Raw genomic sequence first — 27952 nt, 5'->3', positions numbered from 1 at the left:
ATAAATAAAAATTGCTGCAAGCATTTTACTCCAAAAGGTTTCCAAGCATCTAAAGTAAACCCATCAGTACTTACTGATGTTAGCAGAGTAGTCATTCAGCAGGGACATAGAGGAGAATGTGTGGGGGAGGGACTGAGATTTAATGGTAGGAATCTCTTTCTGCCTCTCTCTCGCTTCAGCAGTTTTATAGGGTTGATAACTGGATGCTATTGGTATAGACTGGAGCCAGTGAGATGCTAAAGACAAAAGAGACAGACAAAACTTTAAAGTTTAGAAAGACAGACAGACGGACGGACAGAAAGGGCAATTCAGTTACTGTATATAGAAAGTTGCTCCAGATTTACTAATATACCAACATTTAATTTTTTATTTGAAAGAATGCAAAGCCACTCGTCTTGCTAGCGTTTTGAATGAAACTGCAAAGAATCACGTTCACGCCAATAGATATAGATGAGCACATTAAGGTATGCATTTTTGTACAGCAAGCGTAGCCTACCTTTAATTAGAGCCGATAACTCCCCCTAGCGCTGCACCCTGCATTCAGACTCGGTCCCTCCACCTCTTTCTGCCAAAGTGCATCGCCAATGTGCTCCGCCTGTAATGGATACTATCATTACTCTCTTCAGACTGGTCGCAATGTCTGAAAGTGGGTAAATCTGGGAACAATACGTTGATCACTGGACCTTTTTGGAGGGGATATTGGCGTGGCGCAAGGTAAGTTTATGCTGTGCTATTGTCTCTAATTCTTCAGCTCTCCCTGAATTGATCTCAGTACAAGTAGTGGTCACCTTTGGTATGAGAAGAGACGGGAATGAATGCTGTTAAAGGCAGACAGTTCTCACGCATCGCTTCTGCAGATTTTCAGCCACTGTTAATGTATGGTATTGGGTCTGGTCCCCATGACAGGGTTGCATTTTAAAGGAAAATCGTTATATGTGCTTTCTGACGAGACGTCAACGATGAACACATTTGCTGACTAAAAACATACACAATGTTAGCATACTAATAAGTAATAACTCCAATTTATATAGAGAGAGAGAATGTTATTCATTGTCAATGGGGTGACTGTAAAATATCATTAATCTCGGGTTCTGACATCGAATCGCATGTTTAAAAAAATGCATAGTGGGTGAAGCGCGTCACACCGTAAGTCACTACGTCCTTTGCTTTTTATTTATTTGTTTATCGCATGAATTGGAAGCAGCGATGCCGTTTTAAATCACATGGTTTGAATTTCATTGACTTGGGTGGTGTATCCCCAGTGTTTCCATTGCTAGATATGTCCGAAACAAACAAACGAATCGAACGGTTCTTTGTAACGACTCGTTCGAACCGATTCGCAGGAGTCGCGAAGCGTTTGTGCGTCACTGGGAAAGAACAAAAGAAGAAATTCGTTTTGAAGTAAAACTGTGAGGTGTGTGGCATTGCGTCAATATAAAATTATACATTTAAAACATTTTCAAATGCAAATGAGCTAACATTTCTCTAGCGGAAAAAAACTATTCATTGGGAGATTCTTTTTAGAACCGAATCATTAGAACAAAAAATGGTAATGAACCAATTCAATCGAACCGAACGCAATCCATTACGCCCATGAGCTGTGAGCTTAAGGCATTTGCGGTTCCTGTTGGCGTCTTTTAACACAGACTGCTATGGTTGAGGTGGTGTTTTTGTATTATTACAAATGTCAAAGGGTGTATAATGTCGAAATCTAAGCGGATCATTTTTTGTTTTGAATACGTGAGCCGCTTGGGAACAGCGGGCGGTTTAGGGAATGACAGACTATTGTGCGTTGGTGCAGTAAGAGTAAATTGATGGTTATCCTTAAACTTAAATATTTATTGACTAATTTCTTCAGGTAACTATGTAAAAAAACATAGTTCCATACGCTTGTGCATACAAAGACACGTGCAAATTCTTGTGAATATTGGATGAGTTTTGCATCATGACTTTGACACTTTTCTTTAAATTGTGGACTAACTATTATTTATTATAATGGTCAGCGTTTATGTTCTTGGCACTTACTTTTCTGAAAGTCATTTGGTAAATTCATTTAATGGATTTCACGCATATAAATGTAAACGAAAACAAAACTGATGACACTATCCTGTATATAGAAGATACATATATGACCTCAATTATCTTCTAGGTCTCTCTAGTAAACTGCTGAAGGTTCATCTAGGTCAGATGCTGGACTCTGATCTTCTGACAGATGCAGTCATTTTCTGGAGAAACAGAATTGCAAAGCATAAAATACTTCAACCTCAGTAAGCGTTGAGTTGGTAACAGCTTAGTGTCATTGTAACAGAGCTGTAACAGAGCATGTGTGCCACTTTATGTTGCGTTCTGTGTTGTCTTGTCTGTCAAACTGTGCACAAACTGTTTCTTCTTCACATTAAAGCTCCAAAAATAAGCAAACCGATTCTCTTTCTTGCAAGACATTTTGTGTCGTTTGCATCCTAGAAAACATCACATGCACGCACAAAGGCTGCCTTTTAATCTATCAGTACAACTCATGCAGTTTATATCTGACAGCACATGAATTATGCATAGGCCAACTAAAAGTTTTAAAACAACAAAAATAACACTGTGCAACATCTCACAAACAAAAGACAAGTCTCCATCTTTTTTGTTATAATAAATTTATATCACACACATTCTGTGAGCTTCATGCATGTCTCAAAAAATGGGAAAGTAGGATTTTAATAATTAGTTATATTTATGTAATCTCTTGGGTGGGTATATTGACTAAATATCATGATGGTATATATATTTATGATTTTTTCTATACATTTTCTATTTTTTAATCTCAAATATGTTACCACATCGCCACATGTAACACCCGTACTTTGTAGTGTCAGTTTGTGCTACTTTCAGATACAGAGAGTAACTGATTATACAGATACTTAAAGAATGCAGGATACAAGAATGCTGATGATACAGGTGCAGAAAAACACAAGAATTAAATACTTCAAAAACACATGAATGAAAGTCTATCCTGTGCATAGTCGTCGGCATAAAATATAGAAAGGAATAAAGTAGGTGTATGAAATCAAATGGGTTTTGTAATGTCATTTACCGCTGGTTCTGTTTGTGTGTGTGTGGTAGTGATTTCTCTACATCTGTTCTTTTGACACAGACTGAGCTCACAGCTGGAAAGAGGAAAAGGGTGTGTGGGATAGCTTTCTGTACAGGGGTGAATTGTGCTGGCTATAAATAGAACTGCCACAGTTTCCACCACAATTATTTAATTTATATCAACACAGATTAAGGAGAGAGAGAGAGCCTCTGTAATGTGGCTTGTCTTTGTGATCTCTCACGGCCTTTCTCGGTCCAGTTGTCTTTTACAATACACACAGTATTTCCATCAAGTATTTATTCATTCAGTATATTCTTCTGTTGGGTAGTTTCTGTTTGTTTTAAAAGTACTACACTGTTGTCTACTTTACTTTACATTTTAATCTTCTGATACCTGAAGGCATGTAAAAGTTTACAGCATTAAAGTGCAAAAAGTATTGAAATATGCAAAGACTTGTAAAATTGGTCATACTTTTGGTAATTGGTGATAACAAAAAAGTTAATAACTTGCTTGCTATATCGACAGATTTATTAAACATCAGCCCAATACAGAGCAGAGGTCTTTGTAACGGTATGTGTATGCTTTGCTTTTTAGTGTCAGTTATGCTTGCCCATTCTGAAAAGACTACTTTTTTGCTTCATTACTTCTGTTTCTTTCAATCTTTCTGCGCCCTCACTCTTGTTTACTTGGCTTTCTGTTTCTCTCTGTCCTTCTGCGTGTTCTTTAGTCCTTATTAGTAGGTAAAGAAATGTCATTGTTCAGCCATGACTGCCTCTAGGCACATATAAGTCTTGTGTGTGTGCGTGTGTGTGTGTGTGTGTGTGTGTGTGTGCGTGCGTGCGTGCGTGCGTGCGTGCGTGCGTGTGTGTGTGTGTGTGTTTCTACATGGATGTATGTGATATGCATTACTCAGCGCTTTGAACATATGTTAAAGGCTTGGCTGAGTAGGCCACTCAGTGAAATGGTGTGCGTTCATGTATCTTAGCTCTGTGGATCTAATGGCTGTGAAAATCTGAGTTTTGATGGCTAAATGTAAAAGCCTCCAGGGACTTTCCTGCTCCAGTTAGCACTACAATCTTATGTATGCTCTTACAGCATTGCCCATCAGTCTACATGTACTGTCACTATAACTAACATGTTGTTTTAAGCAACGTTTGAGTTTGTTTGAATTATAATTGACCTTACTTAACAGGTGTGAATTCATGCAAGTGTATTCAGAATGGACTAAGATCTCTGTGTTTATTACAGATATGGGCTTGTCTACATCAAAAGTACATTGAACCCAACAGTTAACATTTGTAAAATCTTAGATTATTGAATTTACTGATTCAATTGTAATAAAATTATTTATTATAAGAAATAGTATTTCACAAAGATTGTGTGCGAAAAAATCTGACTAGGAATATGGACGGGATTAAAATAAAAAACCTCCAAAACACAATTTTCAATAAACCTTTTCTGGAAAAACTATAGTCTAAAGTATGGCAATCTTTAGTTAGTTGGTTATATTTAGCTTAGTTAAAAAGATTAAAAGGTGATATACATCATTAAAAAAGCTAATCTGCTATAGACGGTTTCAGCGGCATAAACATAAACAAATTTAACTTCCAGGGGCCTGTTTCAATAAGGAGGTTCAACCAACTCTAGGTTAAACCTTGAACTCAGAGTTGGTTTACTTAGAAATGAGAAACTTTGAGTTTTTGGTTTCAGAACAGCTGATTTGACTTTTTTTCAATTTCCTCTGGGTAGGCTTACCCTGGCGTGCACCACGACTATAAAAAGCCATCATCAATGGAGCGCCGATATTACGATTCACCATGGCAACAGCACCAAAAAAAGCAACATGGCGGCAGAAAGCACATGAGAGTGAGGCACACTTTCCGCTCGATTTACTGATGTCCTGAAAATGACTTAAGTTTAAATTAATAAATTGATACCAATAAACAAATAAATTAATCATTAAATGAATGAAACAACAGAAATAAAATAAAAAAATCTTATGTTCTCACTCGCCATGAGTGCTCTAGTTACGCAAGTGAGACGTCATGGTGTATAGGACACCTGTAGGGCGTCAGACTCTCGTGCAAAGTTAGACTGGTCACCGGTTCGAACCCTGCTCTGAACAGATTTCACTTGGAATGGCTGTATGTCAAATTTACATGTTTATTACCTTTATCGCTTCATTTCTGCATGTATGTCTGTATTTATTCATTTCTTTATTCATGCACTTTATTTATGCACTTTATTAAGTCATTTCTCATCGTCCATAGAAAATTATGCTCTGATGTAAGACACGTACGGTGGCTGATGTTATTGATGTAAGGATGGATGATATATATTTTGATATATCTAATTCACTGTAAAGAAAAACGGTACAGTTTTAATAAAAATGCACAGGGAAATGACAAAATTCCACTCGGGTCCTAAATTGCTCTCCTGAAATCAAAGTACATTCCAATGAATTAATGCAGCCTCTTCATGAATCCTCTATAAAAGCACATATGACATACAGTATAAGTCACTGAGATGGTCTCTGTGTAATCAAAATGTGTGCCATGAATGACTGTATTAATGAATGAATGGATAAGTTACACCACTTGCGCTTTAAAAGGGGGAGGAGATCGAAATGAACTCTGGGTTTACCAAAGAAAACCTGCTCCCGACCAGGTTAGGTTCACAGAGTAAGTTACTATGGTTACTGACTCTGAGTATAAATTACCTCTCCTTTAGAAACGTGCTTGAGTTACCCCGCTTTCTCGGGTTTGACATACCTCACATTCTGAAACGGAAAACCCAGAGTTTCCCTCATTTCAGGGTTAATATACTCAGAGTTTTCACTAAACCTCCTTTCTGAAATGGGCCCCAGGAGACCTCCGCAAAGAATCAACAACTGTTGATTAGTTTTAATTGAATTGAATACAATGAATGTACAATATAATATTATTATGAATTGATATTAATATAAATGAAATCTAAAATAAATTGTTATATTATAACCAAACACAGACCGGAAGTTAACTTCGGGTCAGTGCATGCGTCCAATGAAATGTCTATGTATAGGCTATATATTTTCAAATAGTATTATAATGTTTTTACAGTTCACTTTTTGTTCTATTAGGGTTCAAGTTTGATTCTTTTAAAGAGATAATAAACTGAAATGGAGAAAATGAAGAAAATACTGCAGCACTCATTCCAACATTTTTGTGTAACATTTGTGTAGTGGCTAAGTAGGTATTCACAACCACAAGATTCTTGTGAATTGTCCATAATGATATGATGATACTGTTTCAACCCATGGTGGAGCTAATTATCACCTTTAGCACTTTAGAAATAGCCAGTGGTCTGTCGGAGACCATACTGCCCAGACTAGTAGTTACATTTTTTAGATACAAAATCAGAATTAGGCACAGACCTAACAAAGCCATCTTAAAACAAAACAAACAAAATCTCTGAAACACTTTAAAAAAAAGTAAAAAAACAAACAGTTTAAAAAAGGCAGAGACACGAATAGAGACCCATAATTTCTCTCTCTGTGTGTGTGTGCGTGCGTGTGTGTGTGTGTGTGTGTGTGTGTGTGTGTGTGTGTGTGTGTGTGCGTCAGCTAACTTATCCTTATTTGGAGGAGGAATGTGGAGGAGGCTGAGCGACACCAGTGGCCTATGAATGAGGATCTCCCATTTCTCTCTCTGTTACACCTCCATTGTAAGAGCAAAACCCACAAGATATAGTACCTTCAATGCCTTGTAAATGGCTATATTAATTCTTCTGTATCAAAAATAAACTGCCGCAAAAGAATGATGGGTACCAGGTGAAATGTAATGTGTAATTGCATTAGTCATTACAAATGTAGTGGAGTAAAGAGTACATATACTTGTTCAAAAATGTAGTCAAGTAGAGAGTAAAAGTTGCTAATATCTTTAATACTCAGTACAACTACAAAGTAGCCAAAAAGATACTTAAGTACAGTAACTAAGTACATTTACTCCAATACTTTACACCACTGACACACACACACACGCAAAGGCTTTGGTTGACTATCCCCGTGGGGACAGTCCATAGGCGTAATGTTTTTATACTGTACAAACTGTATATTCTATCCCCTATCCCTAACCCTATCCCTAAACCTAAAGATCATAGAACACTTTTTGCATTTTTAGATTTGTAAAAAATATTGTTCTGTACAATTTATTAGCTTTTTTGCCCCTGGGGACCTCAATTTTGGTCCCCACGGTGACACGAGTCCCCATGTGTTGGTGTGTATTCAGGTTTAGGTCCCCACCGGGATATACAAACATGAACGCAAAGACACACACACACACACACACACACACGCACGCACACACACACTCGCACGCACGCACACACATGTTGGGTTTCCATGTTTTATGGGGTCATTCCATAGACGCAATGGATTTTATACTGTACATCATATTCCCTACCCCTAAACCTAACAATCACACAAAACGTTCTGCTCTTTCAGATTTTCAAAAAAGTTTATTCTGTATCATTTATAAGCTTGTTTCCTCATGGGGACCAAAAAATGTCCCCACAAGGACAAGTTTTTTGGATATTGCCATCTTTGTGGGGACATTTTGTCCCCATACCATAGGGTTTACCCTTCCCACACATACACACACACACACACACACACACACACACACACACAAAGAAAGGTCTGATCTGTATAAAGCACTCATTGTGAAGCATTGCTTTCATTGAGAAAGACTATATTATGTCTTATATATATTATATATATATATATATATATATATATATACTGTATATGCGGCATGTATTTGATTATCCCGTCTCTCCACATGTGCGGCCCAGAGAACATGACCGTCTCCCATCCCATCAGCAAGGCCACCTGTTGTAAGCTCTCACTATGAACTAAACAACTCTCCATCAAGAAAAACTCTTGTTCATAGATTACACGATCCACGCCTCAGAAGCCCCAAAATCATGTAACTGTGTAAAAGCTGTATAAACATTATGACCAGTAGCTGTAACTTTTCCCTTGGTGGACTGGCAGACTGCAAGTTATATCACTTGTTTGCGTTAAGATAAAGAATAAAGATCCCAGCAAAGTGAAGCTTGGTGGGCCCAGAATAAGGAAGGAGGCCTGATGTTTGCTGGCCTGACGTGCATCTTTAACTTCTAGTTTATCACAGGATTAAATATTTATTTTATCTGACCATGTCGTGAACACTATGGTATTTTTGACAATGGCTTGTAAAGGTATGAATGTTAAATATTGATAACTGAAGAACTACTTTACAAAAATTAAAGGGATTGTTCACCCCAAAATGACAATTCTGTCACCATTCACCCTCAAGTTGTTCGAAAACTGTATAAAAATGTTTTGTTCTGTTGAACATAAAAGAAGATATTTTGAAGAATATGGGAAACTAAACAGTTCTGGGGCACCATTACCCTAACTACCACAGTAGTTTACTATGGAAGTCAATGGTGCTCCAGAACTGCTTGCCCACAAACATTCTTTCTTAATATTTATTTTTGTCTTCAGCAGAACTACAACATTTTGACCGTTTTGGAACAACTAGGTGGTAAGTAAATGATGACAGAATTTTCATTTTTGGGTGAACTATCCCTTTAATGGACGAACAAAGTTTTCTTCCCACCATACACACATCTAATTTAGGCAGGGGCTCAACATACTGTGTAGCCCTGCAAATCCGGTGTTAGGACCTCTAAGGCCCATGTTCACTGCTTCTCCACAACATGCTCAACTACGTATCCAACCCTCAAAGGAATAACAAAAATATCCTTCTTGTGCTGCCTCGCTGCACACACGCTCCCATAATCAGAAACAGCATCGACACAACATCAGCTGCAGCCACTACACAAAAATACATGGACCACAATGATCAAGCATGCACATCGTTTTCAAATAGATCAATATATTGGTTAAGCATTCACTTAAAGACATATTTATTATGAACAGAAATTTAGCCAGCTAATTCACAATTGTTGAACACAAAAGAAGATATTTTGAAGAATGTTGAAGTTTTTCCTACTATGGCAGTCAATGGTGGCCAAGGACTGGTTACAAGCATTCTTCCAAAAATCTTTCTCTGTGTTCATTAAAACAAAGAAATTTATACAGATTTGGAACAACTCGAGGGTGAGTAAAAGAGGCCATTTTTTTGGTTGAACTGTCCCTTTAAGAACAACATGACAAATTTTAACATGTAGGTCATTAGATAAACAATTATTGGGTGGATGTTACCTCAACAGGTGACCACCAGACCCGTGAAGTTTTGTATTACTTAAAAGACTTTCTAAGCATCCGCTAGTGCATTTGAGAATAGTATGTCCCCAATATTAAAGAAAGTAGAGTGACAAAGAGGAAAAAAGAATAAGAAAGAAAAGGGCAGAGAGACAGAGTGTGTGTGTGTGTGTGTGTGTGTGTGTGTGTGTGCGTGCGTGTGTGTGTGTGTGTGTGTGTGTGTGTGTGTGTATGTGGGGGGAGTGACATGCCTGCTGTTGAGCTCTACTGTTTGATCATTTATCTGAACTACTGTTAGAGCCAACAGAGCAAGCCTGGTGAGATTAGCAAACAATTTACTCTGAACATAGGTTATTTTTCTTCTTAGCCCTGCGAATCCCAATACAATATATATATACTGTATATATATATAAAGCAATGTGTATTTAAAACATTTTAAAGCAGATAGTTGTAGACATCCGTCACGTTTTATCTGGTTTCTGTAATGTCCACTTTATGCTTACACTGCCACGCATCATGTAACAATAGTCCTCATGTTGTTGGTTGCAACACGTTCTTGCATTCACACCTTAAAGATTTATTTGGCCTGTTACCCTGTGAAATATGCAGCAACTTCTGAATTTTCTCCAGAACAGTAATACATATACACACTGTGCCAAACCTGAGATAAGAAGAGAGAAGCTTCTGTGATTTAAGAAAATATGTGGCTGTAATTGCTTTCTCACTGGAGTCTTTTAACCTGAAAATACTAGGCCCCAAGCTTGTCTAACATGATACACCTCAAGTGAGTGTATTTATGAGTGTACATGGAGAAACTTTAGAGGAATTCTTTCTCTCAGTGTGTGTCTGTGTTTTCAGGGCACTATGAGGTAATCCCAAAGGAATGTTATGTGTGTATGTCCAGGTCAGATTTCTTACATTGATAAGAGAAATGAAGACTAGAAAGTGGTCAGTGGTATCTCGCATACCCCATGTTAATCAAGAATATCAAGATATATTCTGTTAACATTCTCAGACAAACCAGCAATTTGCTGAATACCTACACGAAAGGCACAGAATGTTGATAGGTCATTCTTTGTAACATCTGTTTAAAAACAGTAAGTTACTAAGTAAATGGCTTAAACAATAAAATAAGAGTAACCTTGTTTTGAGTAATCTATCTAAAATCTATTCTAAAACACATTGTAAAACCATATCAAACTCACAACATTGGTTAATCCAATATTTTATGTGTGATTAAACAGAATGCAATTTGCTGCCATTAATGCTTTATGTGAGGGTTCTAAAGAAAAAGAGCAGGTCATGTTTGCAGAAGTTAATTTCATCTAGGTTTAATGTGAGTGAAAATTGACGGTTGCTGGTCTAATTTTTGTACTTTTAAATCCTCTTATAGGATTTGTAGGTTTGTGTGTGTGTTGTGGGTGTGATGATCGCTTCGTTTGAGCTGCCAGATGGCACTAGAGAATGTGTGCTCTCCAAATATGGTAATTTATGAGCAGATAAATTAATGCACAAGATCTGTGCGAAAAGTCTAGAGCTATAGTATTCTGAGTGCACATCAACCAATCAGAATAAACTTTATAAAGTTAGCTAGCAAAATAATAACACACAAGAGAGAAAATAAAGTTTAAGACTAAGTATGAAACTTATTTTTTATTTTGGATGTGCGTGTGTTTCGTTTCGTGTGGGAAAGCTCATATTTCTGCTTTGTGGCGGTGAAGTCACACAATTTAAAAGATCAACTTGAAAGCAACACCATGAAACCAAGCACCTAACATTGAGTGCAGAAACCCCTGAAGGTGGAGAACTGAGTGCCAAAAATCGACAAAAACTCAAACAGAACCACTAAGAAAAAACGCCTCCACGTCAGTTTGTGTTAAAGTGCAACAGGGGCTTTCTGGAGTTTGAGGGTGGAATAATAATGAACTATGTTCTTGTTGATATCCTAAGGATCATGCCTTCAAGTTCTTTAATAAATGATTACTAGCAGACATATTCCAACATGTAGCCTATTCAAGTTTAATGAGGGAAGTGGGCGTTTTATAAAATGTGACTTTTGCAGGCATATACATTTGTCAGCTTGTGTCTTTAACTGGATAAAGTTGAGTACTGAAATAGTGAAAATGTAAAATAAATAGCCTACACCTTTAGCACGACACGCCTAACCTTTTGAAGGACTGAATTCATTTTAATATTATTTAAACATGACAGTTGTGTTGTACCTGACTTATTTTCTCTCTATCTCTCTCTTTAGGTTAATGTTAAAGAAGAAAAAGCCCCCAGAAACGATCCTGTCATTTCGCACGGCTTCATGTATTTCCTGATCATTGTCTGTCCTTTAGCTGTCTTCACCTACTTTCCTCCTCTGCGTTAAACCAGATACAGGACAGACAGCATTGCCATGGACACAGAGTCCATCCACTCTGGTTATTCCCACCACTCCAACAGGTCACGGGGGTCAAACAAACAGAGGTAAATAACTTAAGTGCTCCACATGCATACTGAAGCACATTCATAAAGAAACAAACACACGTAAACACGTTGCACTTCCTCACTCTCCCATTTAATCCTTTGAGGTTTTGAGAACAGCATTTTGTCTCTTCTGTTACGTTCTTGCCAGATTGCCTTGCACCTAATCATGCAGTAAATAAAATTTTGCATAATGAAACAACTCTGCATTTATTTAGAGCTTTAAGCATGTTAATGAAATTAATGAATTAGTCTGTGAAATGATTCTGTTTCTCATTAGAGACGGATGTGTTTAATTAATTTCTGTTAAATTTATTGAGATTTTGCCTCTAATGATTCTAAATTCTTACTTTGAAAAGTTAATTAGTGTCATTACTCATTAAAGGAATGTTTTGAGTTAAAGGTACACACATTTATTCCTCATTACGAAAGGTTTTACACACAAATACTACAATACTACTGACAATGGTTTTAAATTCTGTACTACATTATCCAGTCAACTCTTAAATAAAGTTAAAGAGAGGGTTGATAACACATGACTGTCATGACACAAAGTAATGTTTATTTCAAGTTAACTGCACCTTGCTTGATTGACAAATGAGGGACAGAAATTCTTCTGTCTAAGATACCGTATGCAGGACACAACCACCAACCGATTAAATCACTTCTGTGTTAATCTACAGTATGCCCCCTAAACTGTCGCCTGTCTGTAATGCTTAACTTGTATTGAACCCAAAAGCATAATTTATTAACATGGGTCAGTTTCATTAGTCATCACCAGGTCAGTTTAAAATGATCTACTGTACCTACGTAGCTACTGTACGATGCTAAAAGTGTAAAGTGACATGTGAGGATTCAAAAGCTCTTTAAACATGAGCTGATAAAACAAACATAAGAGCGAGAAGTTTAATGTTCGTTTGCTATGTCTCTGACTGAAGCGATGTCATTTTTTTGCACATTCGTATGCTAAAATGCTATTGGACTGTGCTGACCCGCCCACTGTATTTAGGAAGTTGCTTATTGAACTCCACCATTGTTAGGTTTCCTATAAAACATCCACTGAAAGGCCCAAACAGGCCTTTGGAATTTCAGTGTGAAAGCAGAGAATGTAAGTGGCATCGTTGAGAAATCCACAAATGCATGCATTTCCTCTTTAGTTGTCTTCGACTATCAAACTTCCTCCCTTCCTTTCACATCCATTTACTTACGTTTACTTTTGTTTACTTCTCATTATTGCCTAATCTGTATTTTTTGTGTATGTAATATTGTCTCTTCTTGCCATAAAGATATACAGATACATATTTCACACTTTTGATTGCCCATATCTGGCCATCATCTTTTGGCTCTGTGGCCCTAAACTTCTACCTATTGAATGTGAAGCCTAACACATTATTTTACAGCAGCTGACATTTTATGCCCGCATGAGCGTGAGAACCTTTATGTTTAGCCTCAGAATATTATACTGCTCCTCCAATCTTTTCTAAACCAATGTTTCAATGTCCCAATTCGCCATATTATACTATGCACTAAAAGTATGTACTGTTTTTGTAATGGAAAAGTATATAAATTTTAATGCGTAGCAAAACTATGCACGCACTAGGACATACTAAAGCAAAACGGAAATGGCCGTTGTTGCCTAGACGACACTGTGATCATGAACTGTCACGACCATCAAAATACAGCTCTTCTTTGCATTTAAGTATTTATTCATTAATTATTTCATCTGTTATGTTAACTGCATACTTAAATTGATTAATTTAGCGTAGCATCTTCTATTTAATTTTATTAATGCAGTGGAGCGTCACTAAACTCCGCCCTCTCGCAGTCAGTTGTGGGTAATATCAGCCGGTAAGTGTCCATGGATTCACACTAAAAAAATTTCACCGGAAACAGTAAACCATCCGGGTACTTTGAGAATACTCATTTCAGCATATTGGGACATACTAATTCTGTTTTTCGAATACTAGTATGCAGATAGTATGCAAATTAGGACGCAGCCTCTGTTTACATACATTGACCTTAAATGCAGAAAATCTGCGCTAGTCTGCAGATTTTATTGCGTAGTGTGCGATGCCCAGTTTTCTCTGCAAACTTTCAAAAAGTCTGCAAGTGTGTGATGTCAAGTTTTTAAAAAATCTGTTCAGATTTTAAAAGTCGTTTAGCGTATTCCAGCCTTTAGATTCAGAGGTCAGCATCAATTTTAAAATGATACAACAATGTATTTTTTTCTAATCCTCATAATGCAGTCTTTCCATGTTTACTAATCTTGCGTGATGATAAAGAGTTGGTTTGGCTAAGTATGTTCGAGTGGTTCTGAACAGGTCACAACCAAAAAATCTGCTTTGATAGGGTAACAGACAGCAAGGTCTGCAAACGTAAATAAAATGCAACTAGCCGTTTAATCTTACAATTTACAAAAAATATCCGTTTTTGAGATGGAGAAGAAATGTCTTTTTGTCCCTGTAACTGTCTTTTTATGCCTTTTTGTGAAAGCTGTACATTGTAACATGATTGACGTTAACCTTATCAAAACGTCTCTGTCTGCTGCTGTTTGTTAAAATGTGTGAGCATTAATACCATATTTGTTTATCTGTTTTGTTTTATTCGAAGGCTTACCAAACATTAGTTATGGGGGAAAAAAGACAAGGGGAGAGGGATAGAGCTCTGCTTGGATTAGGGTCGTCGCAGCTGACTGCATCTAACCTAGTTTGCACCAGATGCTCCAGCCAGAGTATGTGCAAGGGAATGATAGGGGGGAAACCAGCGTGTGTCAGTGAAGAGGAAGAGTGATGACAGTGGTTATCATGTCCTCAGTCTGCCTCTCTGACCCTGCTACACATCGCCATGGCAACAGCGTTTCCCTCACCTCCGTCGCTGTGTCTGTCTCTGTCATGCAGTGAACGCAGCGGCAGGGATCGGCACAAATCACACAGCCGAGACAGCAGCAGCCGATCAGACAAAAATGTCACCATTAGCGCGTCGTCAGCCCAACCCCCGCAGCCGGATCAAAGCTCCGCCCCCACAGACGCCCAGGTGAGTGAATTCAGAGGCACAATATATGCATAATATTTGGAAGAGTAAATTAGTGATTTTAAGTGTGTGAAGGTGGGCTCGCTGTGTACGCTTTGCGCGCATTTCACTTTTTTTTGCAGACCGGTGTCCCAAACTACAAATCAAAACACTGGCATGTGTCTTAAACTGTCATTAGAATCAGTCAACCTGTGCAAATAAAGCTAAGGCTTGTTTAAAAACATTTCTTTAAAACTGCGTTTTTTCACACACCCATATTCTGTAGTATTAAAGGTCCAATATGTATTTTTTTGGAGGATCTACAGAAAAACAATATAACATAACGTTACATTACTATGTCTTCAGAAGTGTATAAAGACCTTACATGATGAAGCGTTATGTTTTTATTATCTTAGAACGAGCTATTTTTGTCTACACCACAAGTCTTCTTGAAAGTGAAAGTGACCTATTTGTCAGTTATGGTGACCCATAACCGAAATGTGACCTCTGCATTTAACCCATCCAGTGAGTAGTGAACTGCACGCACTACTGCAAGCCGTGAACACACACCGGGGCAGTGGGCAGTTAGGTGCCTTGCTCAAGGGCACGTCAGTCGCTAATTGTTGGCCATGAATCGAACCGGTGACCTTCTGGTTACGAGTCTGACTCTCTACTAGGCCACAACTGCCCCTATCCTATTCTTGCATGGAATTCGCCATGTTGTTTCTACAGTAGCCCTAAAGGGACAAATGCTCTACAGAGTATGTTTCGAAAATACATTATCTCCTTCGGCAAAGAGGCGAAAACGTGACAACATCTTAGTCAGTCCTGTGTCAGTCTCCGTAGTGCTTCGAAGGGGAGTAGGGAGGGGTGGAGTCAGACGTTGGTTGCAATTCGCAACTTCATCGCTAAATTTCATACACTGGACCTTTAACTAAAGTAAATTGATTTGTAGTAAGTACTGTAGTATACTTAAACATTTACTGTAGTACGGTTCAAAAATACTGTAGAACACTGTTCACATTGAACAAGTAAACTTATGTATAAAACTGTAGCCTCCTTACCCTGAGAGACCTTTATCGCCGTTTTCTTGTGACATTGGTTAAAGCGGGTAGAATGACCTCTTAAATAAAACCACTTGCACAAGAAGCAACCAGAGTATAGAGGAAGTGCAGTGACTGTGTTGGAATTTAAAAGGAATGACAGATCTTGATGGAAAAGTGTGCGTGTTGAGGTGGATGTTTGCGTGGTGACAGATATGGAAACTAGGAGTGACACACATCTCAGTATAAAGGGATGGTTCTTTGTACTTCCTACTGAGACTCAGTCATCCTGACCTACTTGGCACACCCTCGGGGGCAAAAGACAAAGTTTTTATAGGTCCTCATGTCTGTCCACATTAATTTGTGTGTGAATGTATGTGTGCGAAATGCATTTCTGTTCGAGAGGACTTCGAGGCATGGAAGAGAATTTCGATGAAACAGAACAGACCTGGTACTGAAAGTTTAATGCATTATATTTTATAGATCAATCAATTCTATTCATATTTAAAAGCTAAAGCATATATGAGCATACCATGCCAGCATATCTAGAATAGCTGAAAATGGTGGTATTTTTTCATAGATATTTATAATGACTGCAGCCTAGTTCCCCTAAGTCCTGTTTGAAGGATCTCTGAGCAAATGATCATTGCTTATTTTTTGTATAAATATCATAGAAAATAGAGGAAAGCCCCTGGCACCGCAAAGAGGTTAGTGCCATGACTCTGAATGTCTGTCAGGTCTGTTCTTCCCTGTGTAATTTTATCATGTTGGCTCTGATGTTTGGCTTCTTCCTGTCATTCAGCCCAGGCCTCTGAAATGTCTACAGAAACATTAGACGTTAGTGAAAACAATGAGTTTAAATAGCAAGTATGTAATTCATTACTGGTATGACAAGACAGATATGTGAGAGTAAGAATATCTGTGAGTAAGAAAGATATTCCTTGAATTCCTTTAAATCAAACCCATGAACATGGCATTGCTAGTTTTTTGCTCTATTATTTGTCCTACAGAAATACTGATGTTGACTGCTAATGTTGCACATTCTGCCTTTCCTTTGCCTTCAATCTGTTGTCTTTGTACTAATGTCTGCATTCTCTGTGTTCATTTGGATTTAGAGTTACTCTCATAACCAAAACACATCTACAGTTTTATTTTGGAAAACAAAATAAGAGGAAAAGGAAAGATGAAGGGTGGAGAGGAGAGAAGTTCTCACACTTGTTTACCCCTCCCTCTTTTCCTGCTTTTCTTTCTATGCTGCAGCTCAGACTGCGTCTGTCTGCTAAAGGGAAATGAGCTGCACACGAGTCGAGCACAGCACAGACACACACGGCATTTGCTGTTGTGCGTGGATCTTTTGTCTCTTTCAGTGGGGAACGCACATTCAGCAGTGTGGACTCTGGGGGAAAATGGAACCGACCAGATCGCAGGCCCAAACCAAAGGCAGTGCTGTAGTCTAGTCTTCTCTGTGGTCACAAAGAATCAACTCGCAATTCAACTCGCAATTCGCAAACTCACCACTAGATGCTGCTAAATTTCATACACTGGACCTTTAATAACAATTGTTGTATTTGTTATGCATGTGCTTATTGCCTCCTTCATTGTGCTAGTTACATTTTTCTCATATCACTTTTATTTTTATTCTCAAACAATCAAATCGTTTTCATTTTGTGATGTCGTCAGAGAGCTCTTGTATAGATATCCTGTTCGTTTTTCAGCCTCTGCTCTCGTGCGTCTGTGTCTGTGTTTGTATTTCCACTGCCTTTTACAACACAGTATACTTCTTTAACCTTTTCCATCTGCAATTTCCTCTCTTCTGACAGTCCTCTGTAAAGCTGCTTTGAACAGGGCTTTGAACAGTGCACAAGGGCTGTCACAAACTCTAAACTATGAGTACAATGGACTTTTTTAAAATTGTCCTCACTTTTCATTTCTGCCATTATTCTTCTCATTTACCGGTAATCCCTCAATTTTTCTTTCCTCGCTCTCATTAGGGGCCAAGCACAAAAGGTGGCTACATTTCTTATTTTCTTTCTCAGCCGTTAGAGTCTATGGCAGCTCATAGAAGTCCCTAGACCCATTTGGTAGTCAACTCACCATAAGCACCACTATAAAATTTGACTTTTTTCTGAACCATGTGGTCAAAATATTTTTTCTTCTGCTTCTCTTAACAAGGAAATTTGTTAGAAAGCATAATGGTAGGTGTCTTTTATTATAATGCTAATATTATTGCTTTCATATACTGTGCATGGAAAGACAATTTTTTGTCTTTTCATAATAAATTGAAAAACAAACACATACTGTATATATATATATATATATATATATACAGTATATAAGTAGTTCAATTTGAATTAAATAGGAATTAAAATAAATATATGAATAGTTGCATCTGAATGCATCTGAATTGTCCTTACTGCAGGTAAAAAGATGAATTTTGATCTGCCCTGTATTTCACATTCTAGTTCAGTCCTTCTTTTAGCATTTGAAAGTTTTCATTTGGTGATGGGTTTTATCTTAGTACTCCAGCTCATTTATATGCAGATGTATGTGCGTTTGGGGTATTTGTCATTAATATATGCTGATGAGAGAGACCTGGGTTCTTCTGTACTGTCTGTCTGCATTAGCCTGGAAGCAGATCTGTCATCTCACCGGCAGAGAGAAATAAAAGTTAATCAAAAGGTGTAAATGTGTATGTTTTGACTGTATGCTGTGCGGCTTTTAGAATAATAACTGTATTTTGCTCCATAAGTTGATAACTCAAGAACCGCTGTGATCCGAGACAAAATAACTTTTATTCACAAATTAAAGTATGTTGAAGTTTGTATGTGAAAAGTACTTTCAATCTTACCCCCTCCCACCTCTTGGATTACAGGATGATAACTGGGGCGAGACCACCACGGCGGTCACTGGAACATCAGACCACAGCTTGTCTCAGGAGGACCTGGCTGGCTTCGGAAAAGAGACTGAAGGTCCGGTAGAGAAACTGAACTGTGTACGCTTTCTTCCTTTGGTTCTAACCCTTGTCCTGGGCCTGCTCGTCCTTGTCACGCCCCTGGCCTTCCTGGTGCTGCCCCAGCTTGTGTGGCCGGAGCGTCTGCAGGCCTGCGGCACCGCCTGCGAGGGCCTGTTTCTCTCGCTGGCTTTCAAACTTCTCATACTGCTGCTGGCCGGCTGGGCACTGTTTGTGCGACCGGTGCGCGCCTCCCTGCCCAGGATAGCAGTGTTTCGCGCTCTCCTCGGACTGCTCACGCTCCTCCTGCTGCTTTCCTATTGGCTGTTCTTTGGAGTGCGCATTTTGGACTCACAGGTATGGGCAAATGTGTACTTGTTATGACCTTTAATACTTCAAATGAATATGATGACGTGTTAAATTGAGTTTATGAGAAATGAGTTTGTGTATTGTGTGTGCTCGACAGGATGAGAACTACCAGGGCATAGTGCAGTTTGCAGTGTCGTTGGTGGACGCTTTGCTGTTCATCCATTACCTCGCTGTGGTTTTGCTGGAGATCCGTCATCTACAGCCGTACTTCTCTGTGTGTGTTGTGAGATCCACTGACGGAGAGACTCGCCACTACAACCTGGGACAACTCAGGTGCCTATTGTTTACAATGACTAAAAAACATCCGTGATTGGATCAACAATATTGTGTGTTGCATGCTGTTAAAGGGCTAGTTCACCAAAAATGAAAAAGAATTTGTCCACCCTCTTGTCTTTCAAAACCTGTATGATTCTTTCTTCTGTGAACCACAAAAGAAGATATTTTGAGAAATGTCACAGTTGTTTTGTTTCCATACATTAGAAGTCAATGGGCTCCAATGTTATTTGGATACCAACATTCTGTAAAATCTCATCTTTTGTGTTCTACAGAAAAAAAGTCATACAGGTTTGGAATTACATGAGCTTGAGTGTAGTTCATGTAGTTATTGTTCATGGTTAAAAATACAAGTTTTAATTAGAAGATATTAGCATGGTCCTTGAAGGAACAGTTCACCCTTCATTTACTCACCCTCAAGTTGTTCCAAATCTGTATTTTCTTTGTTCTGATGAAGACAGAGAAAGATATTTGGAAGAATGCTTGTAACCAAACAGTTCTTGGCCACCATTGACTACCAGAGTTTGAAAAATGTCTTTCTTCTGTTGAACACTGAAGAAGATATTTTGAAGAATGTTGGAAAGCAAACAGTTCTGGTGCACTTTTGACTACCATTGTAATTTTTCCTACTATTTTTCCTACTATTTTCCTACTAGTAAACGAAGACTGAATTTTTATTTTTTGGTGAACTGTCCCTTTAAAGCGGATGTAACACACGCAGTTTTTGCCAATCTCATATTAATCTTGAGTACCTATAGAGTAGTATTGCATACTTCGTATCTTCGAAGAGTCTTTAGTTTGATCACATTTATAAAAACAGCTGTACCATTATTTCCGAAAACAGTCTACTTCCTGCACACGTGCGGGGGGGTTGGTTCTACAGCACGAGCACACAATACATCATCGCATTATCCCTGCATAACTGTTGAATCACTATAATTTTTTGTGGTTTACCTTATGCATGTAAGCGCCGATTGCCAACAAAACACAGACATATGACTCCGTTTCACTTACCGTGTGCGGTTCATGACCGGCATCTTTTATCGCTGGGACCGCTCCATCTATCAGTTTCAAACGATCTGCAAATCCAGCGTTATATCCACCGTTTATATAACATTCCTCACCCAAATGCAGTGAACAAACAATTGTCTAATAAGGGACTTAGAAAAGTTGTTACCTAACGGAATTTCATGTTCGAAAGAAACTTTACGAAACCTATGCGAACGCTGGGGGACCCTATCGAGCACAGAAATACTAGGTCATACGTCCAACTTGTTTTTTGACAAATTGACCATGTTAAACATGGGAAGCCAGCACGTTTAACATTGTAAAGAAGTCAGCACCACCCCTTTAAGCTTTAATACCATGTGTTCCATAGCTGATACCTTTCTACAGTATGCTCCTTGCAGAGACATTGTACAGTATGTGTTCCTGTACATACATACAACTGTACTTGTATGGGTGCGTGCACTGTTTAATGCATTAATAATGAACTGAGGTTAGGCCAAGGGAAAAAGGCCCATTAATCACTCCATTACAGATACTGCCGACTTTGCCCTCTGTGGCTTCCCGTCTCCCTTCCTCTCTCCTGCCCAACGGTTTCCTTTGTTCTCGCTCTCATTGTTTCATTGGCTGCTCATTTTTAATTCAGCCTTCAGTCTTCAGAGTCAAACAACATGACATGATTGGGAACAGACACATACAGCCGTGTAAAAATTGCTTAGCGTCCAGAGTCTTCGGATTGTTTCGTTATTTTAAGGTAACTTTTGTTACACCTTAGAACATTAAATCTGTTTTAGATGCCCCCCGTCTTCTGTTGTTTAAAAAACACTTAGTCTTGCTCTGGGCTCTTACTCTTAGTTGAGCCAATGTTATGTTTTTTTCCCAGTTTGCTGTCTGCTCAAACAAACAGATTGCAAATTAAACAGTTTACCTCAGAATTCAGTAACATCTGCAGAGGCTGTAGTGACATCTGCAGGGTTTTGGCAGTAGGGTGTGGATATTTAACATGCACAAATTTATCTCTGGCTTGATTATTTTTGTGAATCTCTCTCTCTCCCCTCTTTCTCTCTCTCTCTCTCTCTCTCTCTCTAGCATTCAAAGGGCAGCTCTAGAAATTCTGGAACACTATTACAAGGATTTCACAATTCACAACCCTGCCCTACTGACAGCTGCTAAGACCAGGGCAGCTAAACATCTGGCTGGTCTGAAGGTCTATAATGTGGATGGTAAATTTTAATCTGTTGCCTGACTAGATTCGTATAAAAAAAAATTACATTGCCTTGAAAATTTTGTTATAAATATCCATTAGTGTGTGTCAGGACGCCGGCCTTTCTGCATAAATGCATTTTTTGTTTAATCTATTTCTATAAAACTTAAAGGGATAGGTCACCCAAAAATTAAAATTCTGTCATGAATTACCCACTCTCTAGTTGTTCCAAACCTGTATAAATTTCTTTGTTTGGTTGAACACAGAGAAAGATATTTGTAACCAAACAGTTCTTGGACCCCATTGACTAGTAGGAAAAATTACATTGGTAGTCAAAAGTGCCCCAGAACTGTTTGCTGTCCTACATTCTTCAAAATATCTTATTTTGTGTTCAACAGAACAAAAAAAATATAAAGTAATTTTTCCTACTGTGGTAGTCAATGATGGCCAAGAAGTGTTTGGTTACAAGCATTCTTTCAAATATCTTTCTCTGTCTTCATCAGAACTAAGACATTTATACAGATTTGGAACAACTTGAGGGTAAGTAAATGAAGACAACATTTTTATTTTTGGGTGAACTATCCTTTTGGCTTTGTTTTACACAAACATAAAAAATGCAGAATTTCAATGTAGCGTGATATTCGGTAAACATCTTCTGTGTGCTTCTTTCTCCAGAGTTTAAAGCTAAACTGAAACGCTATCTTTTCGATTGTAAGTTCATATTGTGGAGTGCATTCAGAACTCCTTTCACCAATCCACTGGAACATTTTCTAAGTGTCTTGATTATTTGCTTATGCATGATTTACACTGTGCACAAGATCACAGATCTTAAAAGGATTTTAAACAAGATGTGTGTCTACATAATTTGATTGCCACAGAGAATACACCCATCACTGCACTTACCATGCTACATGAAAAATGTCTGTTTTTTTCTTCTGTTTGATTAATGATGTGGTGATGACACAGGGAATCATATACATACACCATGATCACATACCCTTAAAGGAATAGTTCACCATCAAAAGGAAAATTCTGTCATTATTTACACGCCCTCTTGTCATTTAAAACCTGTATGACTTTCTTTCTTCTGCAGAACACAAAAGAAGATATTTTTTAAAATGTTGCTAACAGAAACTATTGGTCCCCTTTGACTTACATTGGTTTTGTGTACATACAATAGAAGTCAATAGGGACCAATGGTTTTTGGTTACCAAAATTTTCAAAATATCTTCTTTTGTGTTTAGCAGAAAAAGAACACACAGGTTTAAAATTAAATTAAAATTCAAACAGGGTGAGTAAATGATGACAGAATTTTAATTTTGAAAGTGAACTATTCCTTTAAGCACTGTAGCCTTTCTTGCTGTGGCTATGGAACCAGATTAGAAATGTGTGTGTGGTTTAAAAATGAAAATGGGAAGTGTGTCATTCTTTTATGTGCATCTTGTATGTTATATTCTTTTACATTATTAATAATGCATCACTGGGAAGAAATAATACGTCTTTTTCTTTTGGGGTGTATATCTCCACTTAATGACCTTATGTTTGTTTTACCTGCTGGTCTTTGATGTGTATACTGTAGGCAATACAGTATGTGTTTTGTTGTCGTTGCCACATTATTCTATAGCTACCAATTGAGAATGGAGTGGTCTGATATTGTTGATCCATCCAATTGTCAGTGTTGGTGATTTCTCATAGCATAGCTCTTGTGTGGGATATCGACCTGCCCTGCTACCAAGGAGAGCGGTACTGCCCTAGTCATGCATTATTAATCATATCTGTGACCTGAATATGGATAAATATGCATAAATGATTCGGTTCACCATATTACCGTGCACACAGACAGAGCTCATTTGCATTACGTATAATCATCATAACCTGATTTCACATTACAGTGTAGCTGCCAAAAGGCTTTGTGCAGTTTGGCCCCATCTGGTGAAAATTTTATTTTTTCATTCAGATTTATTTGATTTTATCAAAAAGGATGGAATATTTTAGGATGAGACAAACCCAGCAATACAGCAAAAATCATATAATTTATTAATTTCTTTGGTATTACTAATGAGGGATTTGTTAGGTAAAGGGATTTTGAAGACATTGGTAACTAGCAAGACTAAGCAAAGTGTCAATAAGTGCCTGATTAGTTACCATATTTAACAATCTCAAACTCCTCAATATTTGTAGTATAACTACTGTATATTAACTAAAAAGTACTCGTGTGCAACTGTCCCATGATGCCGTTTTTTAGGTGCTGGTAGCGACGCGGCAACCTCTCAGTCTCGAGCTAAAATAGCAGCTGCCGCCCGACAAAGAGACACCAGCCACAATGAGCTGTACTATGAAGAAGCTGAGCATGACCGACGGGTCCGCAAACGCAGGGCACGGTAGGAGAGAGAGCGAGAGTTTGTGGGAAACCAAGTACTGTATGTTAGTGCTGAACAGATTTTTCTCAATTACAGCAACCTAACAATATACCACGTTTTTTTGGTTTGTTTTTAGGCTGGTGGTGGCTGTAGAAGAGGCGTTTACGCATGTTAGACGGTTGAAAGAGGAAGAGATAAAGAAACCTCCTGGAGACGAGATGGATCCACGTGAGGCAGCACAAGCCATCTTTCCGTCAATGGCACGAGCGTTGCAGAAATACTTGAGGACCACACGGCAACAACACTGCCACAGCATGGACAGCATTCAGGCCCACCTTGCGTTCTGCATTACAAACAACATGACCCCTAAGGTGGGACAGACACTCTCACATACACAAATTTTGTTTTTTTAGAATTTTCTATATTCAGAATTGGGGTTGATATTTTTACTATCACTTACTATACCTTAATTGTTTATCAACACTATTCTCACTACCAAATTTGACACTTCTACGTACATATATTGGTGATCAGATCTAGGTGTTGTTTTTCTAGGCATTTCTGGAGAGTTATCTGAACGCTGGGCCCACACTGCAGTATGGCAGAGAGGGCTGGCAGGCTCGGCAGTGGACGTTGGTCAGCGAAGCATCTGTCACCAGTCCTCTCCGTCATGGCACTGAGTTCCATCTCAAATCTTCTGACTTCTGCTTGGTGGTCACCAGTAAATCTATCCCTCATCTTAAACTCAGTGAAGAGTACGTCCACCCCAAGTCTCACAAGTTTGTACTGCAACTGCAGTCCGAGACCTCTGTCTGATGGATTGATTTTTGTTTTTGTCCATTTCATTTTTTACACTTGTAAATTTTGGACTTCTATTTTATTTTTAATTCTTTTTCACTTTTTTCACAGTTTATAAATGGCATTTTACATACTGGATGTATTTTGATACAATATTTGTTATCGTCAGGAAAAGAAAAAAAAGAAAAAATTCATGTATGTATTGAATGGCGCCGGCAGGTTTGATTATGCATTTGTGCTGTCAATGTGTTACATTCTGCATAGAGTAAATGCTAAGCATCAGACTTTATGGGGAGTTTTGTTTTTCATATCTGTGTTTGTGTGTGTGCGTGTGGCTTGAATGTTTTTATACATTGACCACTACTAAAGATGAGCACTTACGGATTTCTGAACTTGAATTGAATCTTGGTATAAACGGCTTCTCACAATGGGTAGGTGAAAGAATTATCAGTTATCTTGTTGTGCTTTGCTAAACATACATGATCACTTTAAGACCGCTGAATTGTTTGAATTCAACCACTGAGAACAATGTCTTTTAAATGAAAACAGTTTAACTTTTTCTTTGTGATTAATAAACTGTGATTTGTCATTCATCTCCTCCTGTGTGGTTTAATTGTTTAATGTGAAATGATATTAATATTAAATATAATATGTGTGGTTTAAAATAATATTGCGATGTTTGATGTTAACAAGAGATGTCGCTGTTGTTTCAGGAAATATGTAGTACGCAGAAGGGACTTGCGGTGCATTCCAAAAGGGACATATCGCCCTCCAAAGGGCACTTCGGCGTGAAAACAATCATGGCCGCCATATTGAAGGGTGGTTCCAAAACGAAGTGCTCATAACAGGCCACTTCAAAGGGCTCTTTGGAATGAAGGATTTCGAAGGGTACAACTGATGCACACTTTGCGGCCCCATGATTCTTTGCGCAAATTCTTTGTGTGGCGACAGTATTTCCTTATGGGCGTGGGATAATGACGCAGAAGGGCACCTGATGTTTGGTCCCCTACACCCTTCAACCCTTTGAAGCTCTCACTTCGGAGTGTAAACCCTTCGAAGGGCTAAGGGCATAGGGATGAGCCCTTCGGAATGGAACGCAGGGTGGTTTTATAAGTAGAATTCAGTATGCTGTTGCCGTCACAGCTGGAGAATAAAATCAGTGTTACGTCATAGTTGTATGTCTTTGATCTATGCACAAAAAAAAACCTATATCTGCATTTTGTCATTCTAGCCCTGTTTTAAACCACTGTTTGCTACACAATACTATTATTACATGATAAAATATTGGCTCCATAATTCACACAATATGCTTTTGAAATGCTTTTATTGATTTTAGAAGTATGATTTCAGATAAGTTCGGAATAATATGGAAGTTCTGAGAAAGGTCAGAAAATAATAAAGTTATTATAAAGCTATATGTTGTACAATCAAAGTACTTGTATAGCAGAATGACTTCTCATTAGAATGTTCGAGCACAAATGTAGCCTATTCTGGCATAACAAAATGCATCATGTTGTTCGAAGCAACGCCTTCCTGTAGCATAAGATGAAAAGGAAATGTACATTTATATTAAATACATGTAAATACGTTAAGATCATTATCATTGTCTGAATAACAATAAAATCAACCAAATGGTATATAATGTTCAAAATTGTTTGGCATCCAAACTAGCCATGTTATATAACTGATATTATAGCACTGTAAATGGTCAGGATTGACTAGATTAAAAAAATGAAATTCTTACCGGTCCAGTTTATCTCCAGGCAGTGCTCTGAACGACGAAGATTGTTAGGTTCCCTAAAGCACCAGTTGGCGTAGTTAAATGGAGATCCATCACTCCACAACCACTGTCTTTCCTAATGAGTGAGTCAATAAAGGTTGTTAGAATTTAACATAAAAGCAAACATTGTGATAAAAACTGACAAATTAGTCTGTTATCGTAAACAACATTACTGCTTTTATATAAATGTTTTAAGGCAGAATTATTTACCACTTCACCATCATGACCACCAATCCAAGCACGAGAGTTCCAAGGTACCAGACTCAGGAGAAAGTCATTTTTAGTGCGCACAGATGCGAGATTCGCACCATAGGCTTGACAGAATTTCTATAAGAAACATTTAATTGTCATTCCAAATTCTTTTAGCTTCAATAATTAGAGGAAATGTAATTTAGTCATTTCTAAATAACAGAACCTCTGCTGTGACCCAGTTCACTGTCTGAGGGAAGAACATGTAGCATTGTGTTTCAAAAGGTCTCCATCCAAATGGGCATTACACTAGGGTTGTCATGTTACCATAAACATGTCTTACGATACTATACCAGCTGAAGTATCTCGATACCAAGTAGTATCACGATGCCGTGCCATGTTCATAATTCAAATCTATACAAAAAACACAGATTTAGATGAAACATTTTGCATTTACTATAGTAAACTGTATTATACTTTGCACTAGAATATTTTGTTGTATTAACTGTAGTAATTGGATAAATTGTAGCAAATACTGTAGTAGGCTATACTTAAATATTTACTATGGTAAGACTCAAAAACACTAGTGTCTATGAGTTTTAGTAGTTTACTGTAGTAAATACTAAAGTACACTAGATCATTTTTCAAGTGGGAACTAATTTAAATGTGGGACAAATTTCAATGATACAGCAGTCTTTATAAAGGGAAATATTAGGCTTACTTTAAATGCAGAACTAAGACGGCCAGTAGGTGGCGTCAATTTTCCACTGAGTTAGTGAATCATTAAACCAACTCGTTCAAAACGCTAATTTGAATCATTATCTCGTCCGAGTCATTCAAAACACACATTCATTTAGGAGATAAACACCGCAAAAAGGCAGATGTAAGTGTTCAAATGAATATTAATGCAACATTACCTACGATACTACCGTTTCAAAAATAGAGAGGCATCGCGGGTATTTTGAAGATTTAGCATCGCGATGCTACCGTGCAACCCTACTTTACACAGGAGATTAAACATTAGAGATCTTGCAGTGCTCACATCAAGAAAGACTTGTTTTTATTTATTGTAGTCATGTACTTTGATTTGGTGTATTTGTGCTTTAGACACAATAAAAATGCTATTAATTATATAATATAATAATATTTTTCTCATTTCCTGTTGTCCCACTTA

The 27952-nt window shown here is 37.9% G+C and overlaps 2 protein-coding genes across 2 annotated transcripts; one reads left to right on the top strand and one right to left on the bottom strand.

The window, feature by feature from the left end:
- Positions 1-544: 544 nt before the first annotated feature.
- Positions 545-25400, top strand: vangl1 (VANGL planar cell polarity protein 1). The gene is made up of 9 exons (XM_057336608.1): positions 545-714; positions 11584-11801; positions 14696-14831; positions 18723-19157; positions 19267-19442; positions 21537-21670; positions 23897-24032; positions 24148-24382; positions 24567-25400. The coding sequence occupies exons 2-9, from the start codon at positions 11731-11733 to the stop codon at positions 24825-24827; spliced, it is 1584 nt and encodes a 527-aa protein (XP_057192591.1). The 5' UTR covers positions 545-714; positions 11584-11730; the 3' UTR covers positions 24828-25400.
- Positions 25401-26165: 765 nt separating this feature from the next.
- Positions 26166-27076, bottom strand: LOC130555292 (ladderlectin-like; the record flags this gene model as incomplete). The annotated part of the gene is made up of 4 exons (XM_057335390.1): positions 26166-26342; positions 26554-26665; positions 26800-26916; positions 27005-27076. Coding segments are annotated over 4 exons (375 nt in total), but the record flags the coding sequence as incomplete, so codon positions are not given.
- Positions 27077-27952: the final 876 nt, after the last annotated feature.

This window comes from Triplophysa rosa, linkage group LG6 (assembly GCF_024868665.1).
Source record: "Triplophysa rosa linkage group LG6, Trosa_1v2, whole genome shotgun sequence".
NCBI lineage: Eukaryota > Metazoa > Chordata > Actinopteri > Cypriniformes > Nemacheilidae > Triplophysa > Triplophysa rosa.
Note: the sequence above shows the minus strand (reverse complement) of the source record. Positions and strands in the feature narration are given on the sequence as shown.